This window comes from Suncus etruscus, chromosome 7 (assembly GCF_024139225.1).
Source record: "Suncus etruscus isolate mSunEtr1 chromosome 7, mSunEtr1.pri.cur, whole genome shotgun sequence".
In the NCBI taxonomy this organism is placed as follows: domain Eukaryota; kingdom Metazoa; phylum Chordata; class Mammalia; order Eulipotyphla; family Soricidae; genus Suncus; species Suncus etruscus.
The window spans coordinates 31,297,512-31,313,557 of record NC_064854.1 but is presented as its reverse complement, the minus strand read 5'-3'; the positions used below and the strand labels follow the sequence as shown (position 1 = coordinate 31,313,557).

At 38.7% G+C, this 16,046-nt stretch overlaps 1 protein-coding gene across 1 annotated transcript in view; it reads left to right on the top strand.

The window, feature by feature from the left end:
- The window catches only part of SPAG6 (sperm associated antigen 6), a 35,433-nt gene that overhangs the window by 14,887 nt on the left and 4,500 nt on the right, over positions 1–16,046 (top strand). Inside the window, exons 5-8 of the mRNA XM_049777842.1 lie at positions 121–326; positions 1,600–1,773; positions 5,360–5,512; positions 13,328–13,519. Coding sequence (XP_049633799.1) covers positions 121–326; positions 1,600–1,773; positions 5,360–5,512; positions 13,328–13,519 — 725 coding nt within the window. The remainder of the gene's footprint in view (positions 1–120; positions 327–1,599; positions 1,774–5,359; positions 5,513–13,327; positions 13,520–16,046) is intronic.

Sequence of the window (16,046 nt, the reverse complement as noted above, 5' to 3'; positions counted from 1 at the left end):
CATAGTTTATGACACCAGGAAGACTGATCTGAAGTGCAGGTGCAACTGGATCTGTCAGGGTGAAAGATGTCTTGCACAGCACCACCAATACACACTTAATTACTTTTCTTGGACCCACAGAGCTATCACAGGCTGTGGTGGATGCAGGCGCTGTCCCTCTTCTAGTTCTCTGTATCCAGGAACCAGAAATTGCCTTGAAAGGGGCAGCTGCTTCAGCCCTCAGTGAAATTGCAAAGCATTCTCCGGAGTTGGCACAGACAGTAGTGGACGCAGGAGCTATTGCTCATTTAGCCCAGATGATCCTGAATCCTGATGCCAACTTGAAGGTATTTAAAAATAAAATTAAAGGGATCAGAGAAATAGTACATCAGATAGGACACTTGTCTTGCATGTGGTCAACCAGGTTCCAGCTCTGCTCCCCTGTGCACCATCTGGTCCCAAGCTTCCAGGAGTGATTCCTGAGTGAAGTCAGGAATAATCCCTGAGCACCACTGAGTATGACCAAAATCCCCCCAATAATAAATTAACTTAAACAAATCATGCTTCTAATCTAAGAAGATGTCGATGTGTACAGATTATTCTACATTTTTTAAATTATTAGTTATTAATTATTCTGCAAGTAGATTGCTATATTATGTATTTAGTCTTTTTAATAAGTGAAAATTATGCTTTAAGAATTATACATAGATTGTTTGATAAAAATATATAATATTGAAAATAAGAAGTAGCATCAATAATAACATGAATCTAAGGACTAGAAATCAATGAGATTTTTCTAGAGGTTTCCCTTTTCTGTTATATGTAAATTTCTTTTGAAAATTTCAATGCTTATATTAGTGTTTTTAATATATATTTTTAGTTATGTCATCAACAGTATTGTAAACTATAGTATCTCAATAAAAGTGAGAGGAAATCACTACTTAAACTTTTTTTTTTAAATGATTGTAATCCATTAAGTTTTAAATATTTTGTTAGCTATAGCTAAACCATGGAAGGTTCTTAAAAATTATATTAGCATCATGCCAAAAACAAAATGTCAGTACTGATTAGTCATTTTGCAGTAATCTTATTTTTTGTATCCTATATTAAATATTATATAATTAAGAAATAAATTATTGGAGCCAGAGAGATAGCACAGCGGTAGGGTGTTTGCTGTGCATGAACCTGATTAAAGACACACAGGGTTTGAGTCCTGGTATCCTATATGGTCCCCCAAGCCTGCCAGGGGCAATTTCTGAATGCAAAGCCAGGATTAACCCCTGAGCTAGGTATGACCCAAACCCCAAAAATAAATGAATTCAAATAATTTAAAATCACAATATTATAAACAGAAATACCATAAAGATCATATAGTTTGATCATCTACAATTACTATAGATGAGTCAATAGAAAACAAATATATTTAACTTGGAAAAAGGGAATTTAAGGAATTGAGTATTTAGAAATAATACTAGAATATGAAGGCCTTAAATCTAAGGCCTTATGTCAGTAGTTTTTTTTTCCTTTCTTTAAGTGTATTTGAGTATATGTATAAAGCTCTTTAAATTATTCTGCAGTGAACTCTACATATTTTGCTTGATTTTTATTTTTGCCTTACAGCATCAAGTTCTTTCAGCACTCAGTCAGATTGCAAAACATTCTGTGGATCTTGCGGAAATGGTGGTAGAAGCAGAGATTTTTCCAGTTGTACTTACCTGTTTGAAAGATAATGATGAATTGGTGAAAAAAAATGCTTCCACTTTAATTAGAGAGATTGCAAAACACACACCCGAGGTAAAAAAAAAAAGTTAAAGCTCTAAAATACAATAATATACAGTAAATTTTAGTTTAGTTCAGAAAGGATCATGCTTAATGGTGCAGGTGGGGTAGGGTGGGGTCACTGCTGGTGATGCCCAGCCTGGTCATTTGTACCTGATATTTTGATGCTTGGTCCAGTGTGATATTAGGGGTCGCCAAGGCTATTTAGAGGCCAACAAAGTCACCTCTTGCCATGATCTGCAAATTTTTCAGTATGAGAAGTTGAACTCAGGGCCTCACATATATCAGGCATGTGCTCTACCACTGGTACTATTTCCCCATTCTTCAGTTTTAATTTTTATCAAGTTTTCATGAGGACCCAAGTGTTAACCTTGCTCATACCAGTGCCATTAATTCTTTGACATTAGTTTCTTCTGTACTTAGCCATGTCCCTGACTTCTACCCACTCTGCCTGAAGCTTACTGCTGCCCAGACATACCATCAATATTGTTTCAAGGGTAAAAGTAGGGGTTGGAGTGGTGGCACGAACCATAAGGCATCTGCCTTGCCAGTGCTAGCCTAGTATGGACTGCAGTTCGATCCCCCAGCATCCCATATGGTCCCCCAAGCCAGGAGCGATATCTGAGTACATAGCCAGGAGTAACCCCTGAGCGTCACCTGATTTGGCCAAAAAACAAACAAATGAAGAAAAAGGGGGTAAAAGTACCCCTAGATGTGAATTTCTCAGTAACATCAGTGGAAGTTGGGTCTAAAGTTTTTTCTAGATTATGAGACAATGTACCTTTAGGATCACTATTATTTTAAATCAGTTTGGAGTTTTGAACTATGGTAAACCTCTAGGATAGGAGAAACCAATCTTGCTCAGTAGAAGTACTTTTAATAGTTTTTGCTATCACACCTGCTATGAATTCTTAAATTTTTAATCAGTGGAAGCTAAGCAAGTATGGATGAATTTGAAATTGTACATTTCCCTATTTATATTTAGATTAGTCAGTTTAATTTTGCTAGACATTAAAGGATCATACTTTTATGTCACCTTACATCTTAATTGGTTTCAATGTTTCAGAATTAAAGTGCAATCACTTAGCAATAATTTTTAGCAAAATGATAGATAATTACAAAAGAATTTCAATCTGACAATGTCTTTAAGTATTCAATGGTTATTTTATACTCGTGTGATTTTGAATTCAGTAACTAGCTGGTCATAAACTAGCCATAGGATTAATGTCTAAAGAAGAAATTCTGACATTTGTGATCATGGGTAAGGATAAATGTGCTGCTGATCCCTAAAAAATGAATCAAATGATAAAACTAAATAATGGAAATAAATTATTAGTGGAAATAGTGTAAATAAATTCAAATGTTTAAAATAGCATTATACTTGTTTTTTTTCATTTTTTTATTTTTTAAATGTATTTTTTATTTTATTATTTTATAATATTTTATTTAAGCACCTTGGTTACAGGCATAATTGTAGTTGGGTAATAGTTATATAAAGAATACCCCCTTCACCAGTACAACATTCTCACCACCAATGCCCCTGTCTCCCATCTCCCCCACACCCCAGCCTGTATTCAAGATAGGCTTTCATTTCTCTCACTCATTGACATTGTTATGGTAGTTGTCAGTGTAATTATTTCTCTAACTGCACTCACCACTCTTTTTGGTGAGCTTCATACTGTGAGTAGGTCCTTCTAGCCCTCATCTCTAATGTGTCTGTACATTATAACAATTATGTCTTTTATTTTTCTTAAAATCCATGGATGAGTGAGACTATTCAGTGTCTATCTCTCTCCCTCTGACTTATTTCAGTCAGCATAATAAATTCCAATTACATCCATGTAGAGGAGAATTTCATGACTTCATCTCCTGATGGCTGCATAGTATTCCATTGGGTATATGTACACAGTTCCTTTAGCCATTCATCTGTTGAAGTGTATCTGGGTTGTTTCCAAAGTCTGGCTGTTGTAAATAGCGCAGCAATGAATATAGGTGTGAGGAAGGCATTTTTGTATTGTGGTTTTTGTTGTTGTTGTTGTTCCTGGGTTACATCCTGAGGAGTGGTATAGCTGGATCATATGGGAGCTAAATTCCAGTTTTTTGAGGAATCTCTATATTTTTTTCCATAAAAATTGGACTAGATGACATTCCCAACATCATCCCCACTAGTATTGTTTGTTTTTCTTCATTGTGATTGTGATGTGTACCAGTCTCTGTGGCATGAGATTGTACCTCATTGTTGTTTTGATTTGCATCTCTCTAATGATTAATGATGTGGAACATTTTTTCATGTGCCTTTTGGCCATTTATATTTCTTCTTTGAGAAAGTGTCTGTTCATTTCTTCTTCCCATTTCATGGTGGTTAGATTTTTTTTCTTGTTAAGGTCTGTCAGTGTCTTGTATATTTTGGATAGTAGCCCTTATCTGATTGGTATTGGGTGAATAGTTTCTTCCATTCTGTGAGTGGCTTTTGTATCCTACTATTTTTTTTTGAAGTACAGAAGCTTCTTAGCTTAATAGAGTCCCATCTGTTTATCTCCATTTTCACGAGAGTGATGTTTCCTCCTTTAAGATGCCTTTAGTGTAGATGTCATGGAGTGTTTATCTCTACTGAGAATAATATTTGCCATTGACTTGTGGTAGATGGCCTTGACTATATTGAGAAAGGCTTCTTCCATTCCCATCTTGTTGAGAGTTTTTTTTTTTTTTATTAAGAATGGGTGTTGGATCTTATCAATTGTTTCTTTTCATCTCTCTTCATCTATTGATATGATCATGTGGTTTTTATTTTTTTATTTTTTGGTTTTAAGGTCACACCCGGCAGCGCTCAGGGGTTACTCCTGGCTCTATGCTCAGAAATCACTCCTGGCAGACTCAGGGGACCATATGGGATGCTGGGATTAGAACCACCGACCTTCTGCATGCAAGGCAAATGCCTTACCTCCATGCTGTCTCTCCGCCCCCCCTTTTTTGGTCATGTGGTTTTTCTTTTTGTTTATATGGTATATTATGTTGATTGGTTTACATATGTTAAACCATCCTTGCATTCTTAGAATGAAACCTACGCGGTCATGGTGAATGACCTTCTTGATGAGGCTGTGGATTCTGTTTGCCAGGATTTTGTTGAGGATCTTGGCATCTGTGTTCATCAGGGATATTGGTCTATAGTTTTCTTTTTGGTCTGTAGTTTTCTTTTTTTGCAGCATCTCTGTCTGGTTTGGTATCTAGGTACAGTTAGCTTCATAAAAGCTAGAAAATAGCATTATGCTTGTATATTTAGCTAAAGAATATATTTCACTGAATTCTATTTCAAGTCTTACCATATGTTTTTAAGTTCAACATAAAAAGTTTGGCAAGGGACCAGAGAGGTAGTTCAGCAGGTAGGGAGCTCAAATGCCACAGACCTGGTTCAATCTCTATCATCCCATGTAGCCCCTGAGCACAGCCAATATTAATTTCTCAATGCAGAGGACAGGAGTAGCCCTTTAATATTGCTGGGTGTTACTCAAAATGAAACAAAAGTTTGATAATACTAAATTAACATTGGCAGGTCATCATCTGCTTTAAGGTCATAATTATCTATGACTCATTTTTCCCTTAGCTTTCCCAGTTGATTGTGAACACTGGAGGAGTGGCTGCCATGATAGATTGTATTGGATCCTGCAGAGGAAACACACGCTTACCTGGCATCATGATGCTCGGTTATGTTGCAGCTCATTCTGAGAACCTGGCCATGGCAGTGATTATTTCTAAGGTTTGCTTTTATTTCATTTCCTTCTAGTTACTAAAGTGAGATTTTTCCAAGACACAAATACAGGTTAAACTCTCATATAAAGCAGAAACTGTATGTGACTGAGTTAAATAATTATCTGAAGAATATATAATTTTGCGTTAATGTAGTCTGTTACTGGTAACCCTCTGAGGCCCGAGTTTCTCTTTTTTTTCTCCTTCCTCCCTGCATCCCTCCCTCCCTGCATCCCTCCCTCCCTCCCTTCCTTCCTTCCTTCTTCCCTCCCTCCCTCCTTCCCTCCTTTCCTTCCTTCCTTCCTCCCTCCCTCCCTTCCTTCCTCCTTTCTCCCTCCCTTCTTCCCTTCCTCCCTCCTTCCTCCCTCCTTCCTCCCTCCCTTCTTCCCTCCCTCCTTCCTCTCTCCCTTCTTCCTTTTCTTCCTTCCTTCCTTCCTTCCTTCCCTCCCTCCCTCCTTCCTTCCCTCTCTCCCTCCCTCCTTCCTTCCTTCCCTCCTTTCTTCCTTCCCTCCCTCCCTCCTTCCTTCCCTCCTTCCCTTTCTCCCTCCCTCCCTCCTTCCCTCCTTTGCTTCCCTCCCTCCCTCTCTCCTTCCTTCCCTCCTTACCTCCCTCCCCTTTCTTTCTTTTCCTTCTTTCCTTCCTTCCTTCCTCCCTCCCTTCCTTCCTTCCTTCCTTCCTTCCTTCCTTTCTTTCTTTCTTTCTTTCTTTCTTTCTTTCTTTCTTTCTTTCTTTCTTTCTTTCTTTCTTTCTTTCTTTCTTTCTTTCTTTCTTTCTTTCTTTCTTTCTTTCTCTTTCTTTCTTTCTCTTTCTCTCTTTCTCTCTTTCTCTCTTTCTCTCTCTCTTTCTTTCTTTCTTTCTTTCTTTCTTTCTTTCTTTCTTTCTTTCTTTCTTTCTTTCTTTCTTTCTTTCTTTCTTTCTTTCTTTCTTTCTTTCTTTCTTTCTTTCTTTCTTTCTCTTTCTCTTTCTTTCTCTCTTTCTCTTTCTTTCTCTCTTTCTCTCTTTCTCTCTTTCTCTCTCTCTTTCTTTCTTTCTTTCTTTCTTTCTTTCTTTCTTTCTTTCTTTCTTTCTTTCTTTCTTTCTTTCTTTCTTTCTTTCTTTCTTTCTTTCTTTCTTTCTTTCTTTCTTTCTTTCTTTCTTTCTTTCTTTCTTTCTTTCTCTCTCTCTCTCTCTCTCTCTCTCTCTCTCTTTCCTTTTCTTAACGATTCTTGGGCCACACTTGGAATTACTCTTGACTCTGCCCTTAAGAATCACTCCTGATAGTGCTCAGGATATCATTTGGGATGCTGAAATGGAAACTGGATTGGATACACCAAGGCAAGCACCCTAACCACTGTATTATTATCTGACTCTGGAGGCCTGGATTTCTTGCTAACAGCAAAACCGTGGTTGTATATTAAATAGAAGTGTGGACTATTATCTTTCTAATCCTCGAATAAAATAGTGCTTCAGATCCTTAATTTCTACCTAATCCATGATAGTTCTTTGGGCTTAGTTTGTTTTGCTTTGTTGTTAGGCCCCACTCTGCAGTATTCAGGACTTACTCCTGGTTTTACACAGAGGAATCACTCCAGAAGGTGATCAGGATGTGAGTGGTAGGCTCGGAACAATAGAGAGGTGGGAGGTAAACAGTTTCTGAGTCTGATAAATGGTTTATCCAGCAAGTGACAATTCAGTAGGAGCCTTCTGGCAGAGGGCCTAGGCAACAGATCTCTTTGTCCACCAGAATTTCAACCTGGGCTTTATATACCCCAGGCCCAACTGCCATTTAGTGGCAGTTACAAGGGATGGGGCACCTGAACAGGTGCTATCGAGTCTCTTTCCTTGTAATATAAGATGCCTTAAATTGAACCTGGGCCAGCCACATTCAAAGCAAACACCCTGACCTTTGTACTATCGCTCAGCCCATTTTTTTATTATCCAGATATTTTTTTCTATTTTTGATTTCCCCCCTATTGTTTTTGTTTTTGGGTCCAAATCCAGCTTTACACAGAGTTCATTCCTAGCCTGGTTGTTTGAGGGTCACTTCTGGCGGTTCTCGGGTATCATATGGTGGCCAGGAATATAACACAGGTGCCTCTGGCATACAGAGGCATTGACCCTTTAAGCTAGCCCCTTTTAGCCCTTTGAGCTGTCATCCCACAAGCTCTTTTCCCTTGGTTGTTCTGTTACCAAAGACAACAATGGAGAAGAGCATGGTACTGCTTTCTACAGGAACACTGTGGGGATGCTGTAAGAGGGTTTTGTTCTTTGTTCCTTTGTGTATAGTAATAAAGCGTCAGGTAGGAAGAATGATGGAAGAATTAGCATGCTTTTGCTTCCTCTGTTTCCTCCATTCACCCCCAACTAAGCAGGTGACTCTTTTCTTCTCTGAGGGTATCTGTTGCCTCTCCACCTGGAGGTTTTTCACTAATTTGAAAATTAACAACAGCAGTAGTTTGAGGTAATCTTGTATATATTTTTCCTGCATAGCATTATAGTAGCTGTACCTCCCTCACATTTAGACAATATACAATCCTCTAGGTACATTTATGTTCTGTTCTCCTTTGCTATTAAATAATATAATGTCGGGGCCAGAGTGATAGCATGGAGGTAAGGCGTTTGCCTTTCATGCAAAAGGTCGATGGTTCGAATCTCGGCATCCCATATGGTCCCCTGTGCCTGCCAGAGGGAATTTCTGAGCATAGAGCCAGGAATAATCCCTGAGCACTGCCAGGTATGACCCAAAAAACCAAAATAAATAAAATAAAATAAAATAAAATAAATAAAAAATAAATAACATAATGTCAGTGGGTCAGAGTTGTGTTGCTTGGATGGGGAGCACTGACTTCTTCTGGTGTGTTTCTGAAATATGAACTTTGTGAAAATTTTCCTCATTCTGAAGACAAATCTTAACTTTTGGTATCAACTGACATGTTTTGTTGTCTTCATTGTTGCAAAAATGGAAGTCAATGAAGAAATATGGTTCGTTTCTTTTAGAATTGATCTTCATAGCCAAATTTAAAGGTGGGGGGAAAATGAACACAACGTTTTGGAAGTTATTGTTATAAATATGTAAATGAGATGTGAGATTTTTTTGACATTAACTTCAAAGAAATAATTATTAGTCTCAAATGAGTTTGAACACTTATGAAGTTACTACTTAATTTGGTTATTTAGTACATTTCATGTATATTTAATTTATTTGGAGGGCAGTGTTTGCAGTGCCAATTTCTTTAAGAACGTGGCTATCTTGAGCCCGATAGCACAGCGGCAGGGTGTCTGGCTTGCTCCTGGCTACACAGGATGGACTGAATTCAATACCTGGCATCCCATATGGTCCCCCAAGTCTGCAAGGAGTGCTTTCTGAGAGTAGAGCCAGCCAACGAGTGTGGCCCAAAAAAAACCAACAACAAAAAAGAACTGCCATCGTGAATGATTATTTTCTTGATGGGGAGAATTTGTTTCTGATTCTGTATTAATGACAATTTCTCTAAGAACTAGTTGTGGAAATTGTTTTTCTGGTGGGGAAAACTTAATTCTGTTTTTGTATTTATTGCAATTTCTCTAATAAGTTTCTTTTGTGGGGGAAATGGACCTGTTCCACCATCTAGAGAAATGCAGTGGGAGGGTAGGTAATAATATACAGATCTACCCTTACAGATTCCACTGATTGGCTGATTGGGCTACATTAGTTTTGTTTGTGAGACCAAAATTTTCGGATAAAACATTAGAGGCTCTTCTGACCTAGCACCGGTAAGTAGGTAGGGACAGGACAAAATTATCTGGTGAAGCAAATATAGGCTCTTCTAGACCAGTGGTGGGCAACCTTTTTTTCCAACTGAATCAAATCTCGCCAAAACCACTATTAAAATTTATTTTGAGAGCCACATTTTTAAAACTGAAAACACATAGGATGGTACACTGTTTTTAGTTTCAGTAAGTCTTTATTGAGAATATTCTGCATGCAAATATCCACATAGGTCGGGAGGATACAAATAACACAAATAAAAAACAAAAACTTTAGAACGATGTTATTTATCAATAACGTTAAATTCCGTAAAAATTGCCTTACAATGTAGAGAAAATTACATCCTGATAATGACCGACAAAGTCACAAACACTAATGTGAACATTGGCCTTGTATTTTCTTGGATAGTTTGAGTAAGTCAGGTTTGTATGTTGTTTTAATTTTAGGCACGATTCCAGGTTCTCATCGATGAGACGATTTCTCAATTTACTTTTGATAAGATTCATGCTTGAAAATGATTGTTCGCATAAATATGTAGACCCAAACAAGGAAAGAACAGCAAACGCTAACTTTTTTAGTTTATTATATGAGTAAGGAATACTATTCCAGGTGTTAAAAATCAATATATCTTCCTTCTCCAGGTCTTTCAAAGCAGACCACTTGTGCTGTGAACTAAGTTCACATTTGTGTTTCTCCAATCTTTCTAAATTAGCACAAAGATGTTCAAATTTCGAGCTCCACAGTTCTTTGTTTTTTAATCTAGCAATTGCATTTTAAAGTTGCCAATGTAGATATTAAAGAGAGAAAAATTTAATTCCGTTACAGTGGCATTCAGAGGTTTTTTTTTTTTTTTAACAAAGGCCAATGTCACTTTGCTGTTTCTGAAATCCTGAAACCTCTTGAGAAAAGCTTTCCTCATATTTAAAAGTGCTGTTTTAAAGTAGGTAATGTCAATATCAGAATTATTTTCTTGACGATGTTTCAACAGGCTTGGAAAGTGAATCAAAGTTTCTCTGTCAAAATCTTGAGTACCTGGCCCTGGTTCCACTGTTTCCCCTTCTGGTCACCCTAGCTTTGTGTACAGCTTGCAGCTAAAACCTTGGGCCAGTAGGATCTCCCAAGGCATTTTTCACAAGCTGTGCAGTAGGCGAGCCTTCATGACTCCGGACCCAACATGGTGTGACCAACCTGTTGACACTGTGCACTTCGCACATGCTGGGACCGACTTCTTCCAGACACAGGGCATAGTGTGCTCTGAACCAGGATCCCATGCCTTCCCTTGCCATGATTCTGCCCCTGGCAGCGAGATTTGCTGCATTTTTCTAATGGTTCTGCCCTATGCCTGCCTTCCCATTTGTGAGTTCATCCCCTTTACCAGTATTTCCCACAGAGGAGCTGCAGCCAGACTCACACTGCCTGGTGAGGATGGGTGCTGCGGAAGGACTACTGGTCCTAGCAGATGATGAACCCTGCTCCTTATTTAGAGACCAGGCAGTCTCCGACATGCTTTCCGGGGAGAGTCAAAACTCCATGGGCGGGCGCAATCCCACGCTATACAGGGGTCACCAAAATCTTCTCAGCCCCCGTTCTGTGCTGTCTGGCGGCTCTTAGCCGTGCGGTAGTATATTGATCCCACCAATCACACAGAGGAGGCTGCATTCATACTCAGGGAATTAGCATGGTTCCCTGGTGGGGTCTCTCCCTGGCCCTGCCCATATCTCTCATTTCCAAGTTCCAGAGGCATATAGTTCATATTCATCCCCTCCGTTCTCCCCCAACCCTTCCTTATTCTGTGACAGAAATTGAGTACCCAGAGGCAGGCAGGCTGGCCAAGCCATTGCTACACCTACTGGATGACGCGCTGCTGATTTAAGAGGAGCAGTCTTCTTCTGAGGGCAGCAGACTGAGAGAGGATGCTGCCTCAACACCGAGGTGCCACACAGAAAGTCGCGCGCCCCCCCCCCCCCCCAATACCACATGAACGGACTGGAGCTGTGTGGAGGGCGCACTGACAGGGGTTAGGGGCAGAGTCCTGACTCCTGGAGTTGCCGCCTGGCACACAGAAGAGCCGCATTCAAAAGTTTCACCTTCTTTTTCTCCTTCGTCTCTCAAACCAATGATGAGAGCCTCTAAGGATTCCGCCCATTTTCGGCGTATTAGACTTTTACCCCAGTTTATTACTTTTCTCTTCTTCAAACAAAACCACATAATTTGAACTATCTAGTCCTGCCTCCCAGTTGGAGGGGGAAATAAGGGAGGCACCAAGACCAAGACTACTAAGTAGTAAGCTAGGTACAGAGGGGACCACATATTCTCACAGCCCCGGGGATGAGGGAGGAGGATATGGGAGGTAGGACGAACACGGAGGTGTACGGAGGACAAATCGGTGATGGGAATCCCCCTGATTTTATGTAAATATGTGCCTAAAATATTGTTGTCAACAATATGTAAGCCACTGTGATCAAAATAAAAATTATATTAAAAAAAAAGTGTAAAGAGCGGCTTGCTGATCACTGTAGACTATTGCCAGTAGAGAGCAGCAAAACACCAGCCTCAGGGTTTTTGACTTGACCATGGGTATTGACTGAAAAAAAAATCTTATATTTCATTTTCTGTCTTTCAAAAACAATCGAAAGCACTTCAGAGTATTTTTAAAGCACTTTAGACATTTTTCTGTGGTAAGTCAGAGTAAACAACCTACATTTTTTTATATAACAATTCTTTTTTCTTTTCTTTTTTTTGGTTTTTGGGCCACAACTGGTGACATTCAGGGGTTACTCTTGGCTATGCACTCAGAAATCACTCCTGGCTTTGAGGGACTATATGGAACACTGGGGGATAGAGCTGTGGTCAGTCCTAGGTCAGCTGTGCACAAGGCAAACACCCTACTACTGCAGCACCACTCCAGCCCCTTATCTCACAATTATTATGAACTAACATAACTAGCAAAACCAATATCAAAGCCCCCAGTACATAAATTATATCAGCATGTTCTATCTTCACTGTTGGAAGAGAGAAGGTAGCAATTAATGTAAGTGAAAGCCAAGGTCCTTCAATCCAAAACCAAACCCTAGTCATAACTTTAAACCAAATAGACACAAGCTTACAAACCCAGACCAGTTGAATTCACTTAAGAAGCCACTGGATTAATGTCTTATCAGTCATCATCTGAGTCCCAAGTTCCAGTACCATCTCTTAGAACCAGGCCTTAGGTTCCAAAGCCAGGACCCTGGAGTGACACTGGTCTCTCCAGTGTCTGGAAGCAAATGTCAATGTAGAAAATAATCCACACACTAAAGAGGGTTAAACAGTTTCAAGTGTTCTAACACATAAGGCTTCCACTCCTAAGAGATAAGAAGCTCAGTGGGAAGTCTGGAAATGCAAGATAGTATTTTTTTGAAACCCTGGGTATTTTTTAGGAAAAAAATCAGACCATCCCCAGAGATGGAGATTAGGTGATCAAAACACCAATCCAAGGTACTACATTCAAAGATGTTTCCAACCAATGAGTAACAAGGCATATACTAAGTAGGAATAGCTAGCAGTTAATCCCACAACTTTGAATTTGAATATTATTTGAATTAGAATCATAGTAATTTTAATCTCAGCTATTATAATTGTAAAAAGACAATTATGAATAGATTTTAATTTAACATTTTTAACAAAGGAAAATAAAAAATTTAAATTATGGGCATTTTTAATTTGTCACAGTGGAATTTGGTTTTGCCTGTATTCTGCAGTATCTGTTTGGTTAAATATTGTTAAATTTAAGTAGTAAACACAGGTAAATTAGTCATTTTTGACTTGGTGGTGCTCAGGGTTTACTCACTCAGGAATGACAACCATATGGAATGCTGGTGATAAAACCTGGGTCTGCTGCATGCAAGGCAAGGGGTAGGGACCTGCTGTGTGCTTTCACTCCAGGCCTCTCACAATGGTGTTATTAAAGTCATTGACTGAGAACTTATGAAGCTGTTTAAATGCTGCTAGTTGAGCCTTCCATACTTTTGCTTACACTTACTGAGCTTAGTAGTAGATGTGGGGTTCTTTAATTCTATTTTAAACTCCTGACACTTGCTCTTTTCATCACTGTCACAGGGGGTACCCCAGTTGTCACTGTGCCTATCAGAGGAACCAGAGCATCACATCAAGGCTGCTGCTGCTTGGGCCTTAGGACAAATTGGAAGACACACACCTGAGCATGCAAAGGCTGTTGCAGTCAACAATACTTTGCCAGTTCTGCTTTCTTTATATATGTCAACAGAAAGTTCTGAGGATCTACAAATAAAAGTAAAGGCAGAATTCAGGATTGTTCTATAGGGGTTAGTTTAGCATTCATTTGAAACATACAATTTAAAACATGGTCATTATGGAAACACCACTTTTCTAAGTAAAGAAATAGAAATTTGGGTCTAGAGTGATAGTACAGTTGGTAGGGCACTTGCATATGGTTGATCCTGGTTCCATCCCTGGCAGCCCTGAACACTGTCAGAATGATTCTTGGGTACAGAGCCAGGAGTAAGCCCTAAATATTACTAGGAAGGGAGGGAAAGAAGGAGGGAGGGAGGGAAGAAAGGAGGAGGGAAAGAGAGGAGAGGGAGGGAGGGAGGGAAGGAGGGAGGGAAGGAGGGAAGGAAGGTAGAAAGAAATTTATCAAAATACTTGAGGTGACTGTTCTTTGGAAATGAGCTGCATATATAAATAATATATGCATGCACAGGGATGAGGAGGGCTTCTAAGTGCTGAAAATGTCAGGGGCCCCCATTAGCCATTTAGGCTGGTGGCTCAATAATGGGCCTGAGGATGTGGTGCTGCTCAGCCTCTGCAGTGCTACAGATTGCTGAGGGCTACCCCAGCAGGGCTCTTGGACCTCCATCTCCTGGAGGTGGTTCAGGGGTCCATGTGGTGCCAGGAATCAAACCTATTCTGAGCCACTGTACTATCCCAACATTAGAGATACATTGTAAAGAAAGTGCTCCACGAACACGAAGTGTTTTGTAAGATGGATGTCTGGTTTTTGCACTCTACATTCATATGGTCTTTTGGGGAGGGGTCACACCCAGTGATGCTCAGGAGTTACTCTGGCTATGCACTCAGAAATCGCCCCTGGGCTTAGGAGACCATATGGGATGCCCGGGTAGGGATGGGGGAACGAACCAAAGTCCATCCTAGGTTAGCTACATGCAAGGCAAATAAATGCCCTACCACTTGTACCACCGCTCTGGCCCCCTATTGCCTTTTTTATAGACTGAAATTTCTGAAGGTAGGATGGGGTGAGAAAACTTTAGGGCATTTTACAGTAAAAAAAAAATAGGCTAAAATAATTTAAGTACTTCTCAAAGATTTGCTATAACTTGTCAGTGAGTATTCCTGAAATCATAATCTACTCTTCCTAATTTCAAGTCATCCTGATATTTTAATTGTCTTATATTTTTATATATTATAGATATTTTTAAAAATATCCGTAAGATTTAATAATTAAAATCATATGATTTTTTTAGTTTAGTTTTTTTATTTTATTTTATTTTTTTTAAATTTTCAGCCACACCTAGTAGTGCTCAGGGTTTACTCCTGGTTAAAATCATGCATTTTTTAATTTTTATTTTGGTTTTGGAGCCACACCCAGCAATACTTATGGCTTGCTTCTGGCTCTGCAACTTAGGAATTACTCTTGGCAATGCTTGGGGGACCATACAGAATACCAGAAATCCTACCTGGTTCAGCTGCATGTATCATAGTAGGCCTGGATTTTTAGCAGTACACAGTACTATAGTTCAAATTCAAATAAACAACAGTAAATTAAATTGCACTTAAATTTAAAGAACTACATTAATAAAGGGAAACCCATTTTTGAAGCAATTTTAAAATAGCATTAAAGAAATAAGTTTACCTTAACTCAAATTGAGGGAGTTTAAAATTACATATAAGGAATCACTTATTTGATTTTTACATTGTGTAAGAGTGAATTTGTTTAGTTGCATTGACAAATTGTTTTTATAAAATTCACTGAAAAGCTTATTTCTAACAAACTTTTTTTTTACTTTTTATAAAAGTTCCTAATTCAAAGCAATGATTTAATAGATTTGGGGTTCCCTTAAAATTCTTCACTGCTGAGTGCATTCCTTAGCAGTGCTCAGGAAGAAAGTAATGTTGCAAATGCATTCAGGACAATTTATTCCTTACTATTTCAAGGGAAAAATTGACTGTATTTTGAACATTCCTTGTTTCATTTAGTCTAGATTATGAAATAGTGTTAAAGAAGGATAGATATGTCAGGAGGTGAGGTTATATAAGAATGCTTAGCCAAGGCCAGACATATAGTCAGTGGTTAAACAGACTCAATCCAGACTCAATCCCTGATATCTCTTATGGTTCCCCCAAGCACAGCCATGAGTGATTCCTAAGTGCAAGAACCAGAAATAATCCCTGCGTGTAACCCCCAAACAAAACCAATGAAGACCAAACAAAATAAACAGAAACAAAAGAATGCTTAGTCTGGTCTAGGTAAACCATAAATTCAACAAATCAACTTCTATAAACTGACAGCACAGGAAAATAAAGTTTACTAAACCCATTTATCAATAATAAAACTCATAATTTTATAAATGTAATATATAATATATTTATATATTATAATACATTATATATAATATATAACATTATAATTCATCGATTATAAAATGATAAAAAATGTTCCTGGACATTTCAAGATCATTACTGAAGATGCAGTACCAAGACCCTAGATGAGCAGGAGGCTAAGGAAGCCTTGGAAGAAAATGAAGTGATCAAAGGAAAGGTGATAATGATGCATACAAGT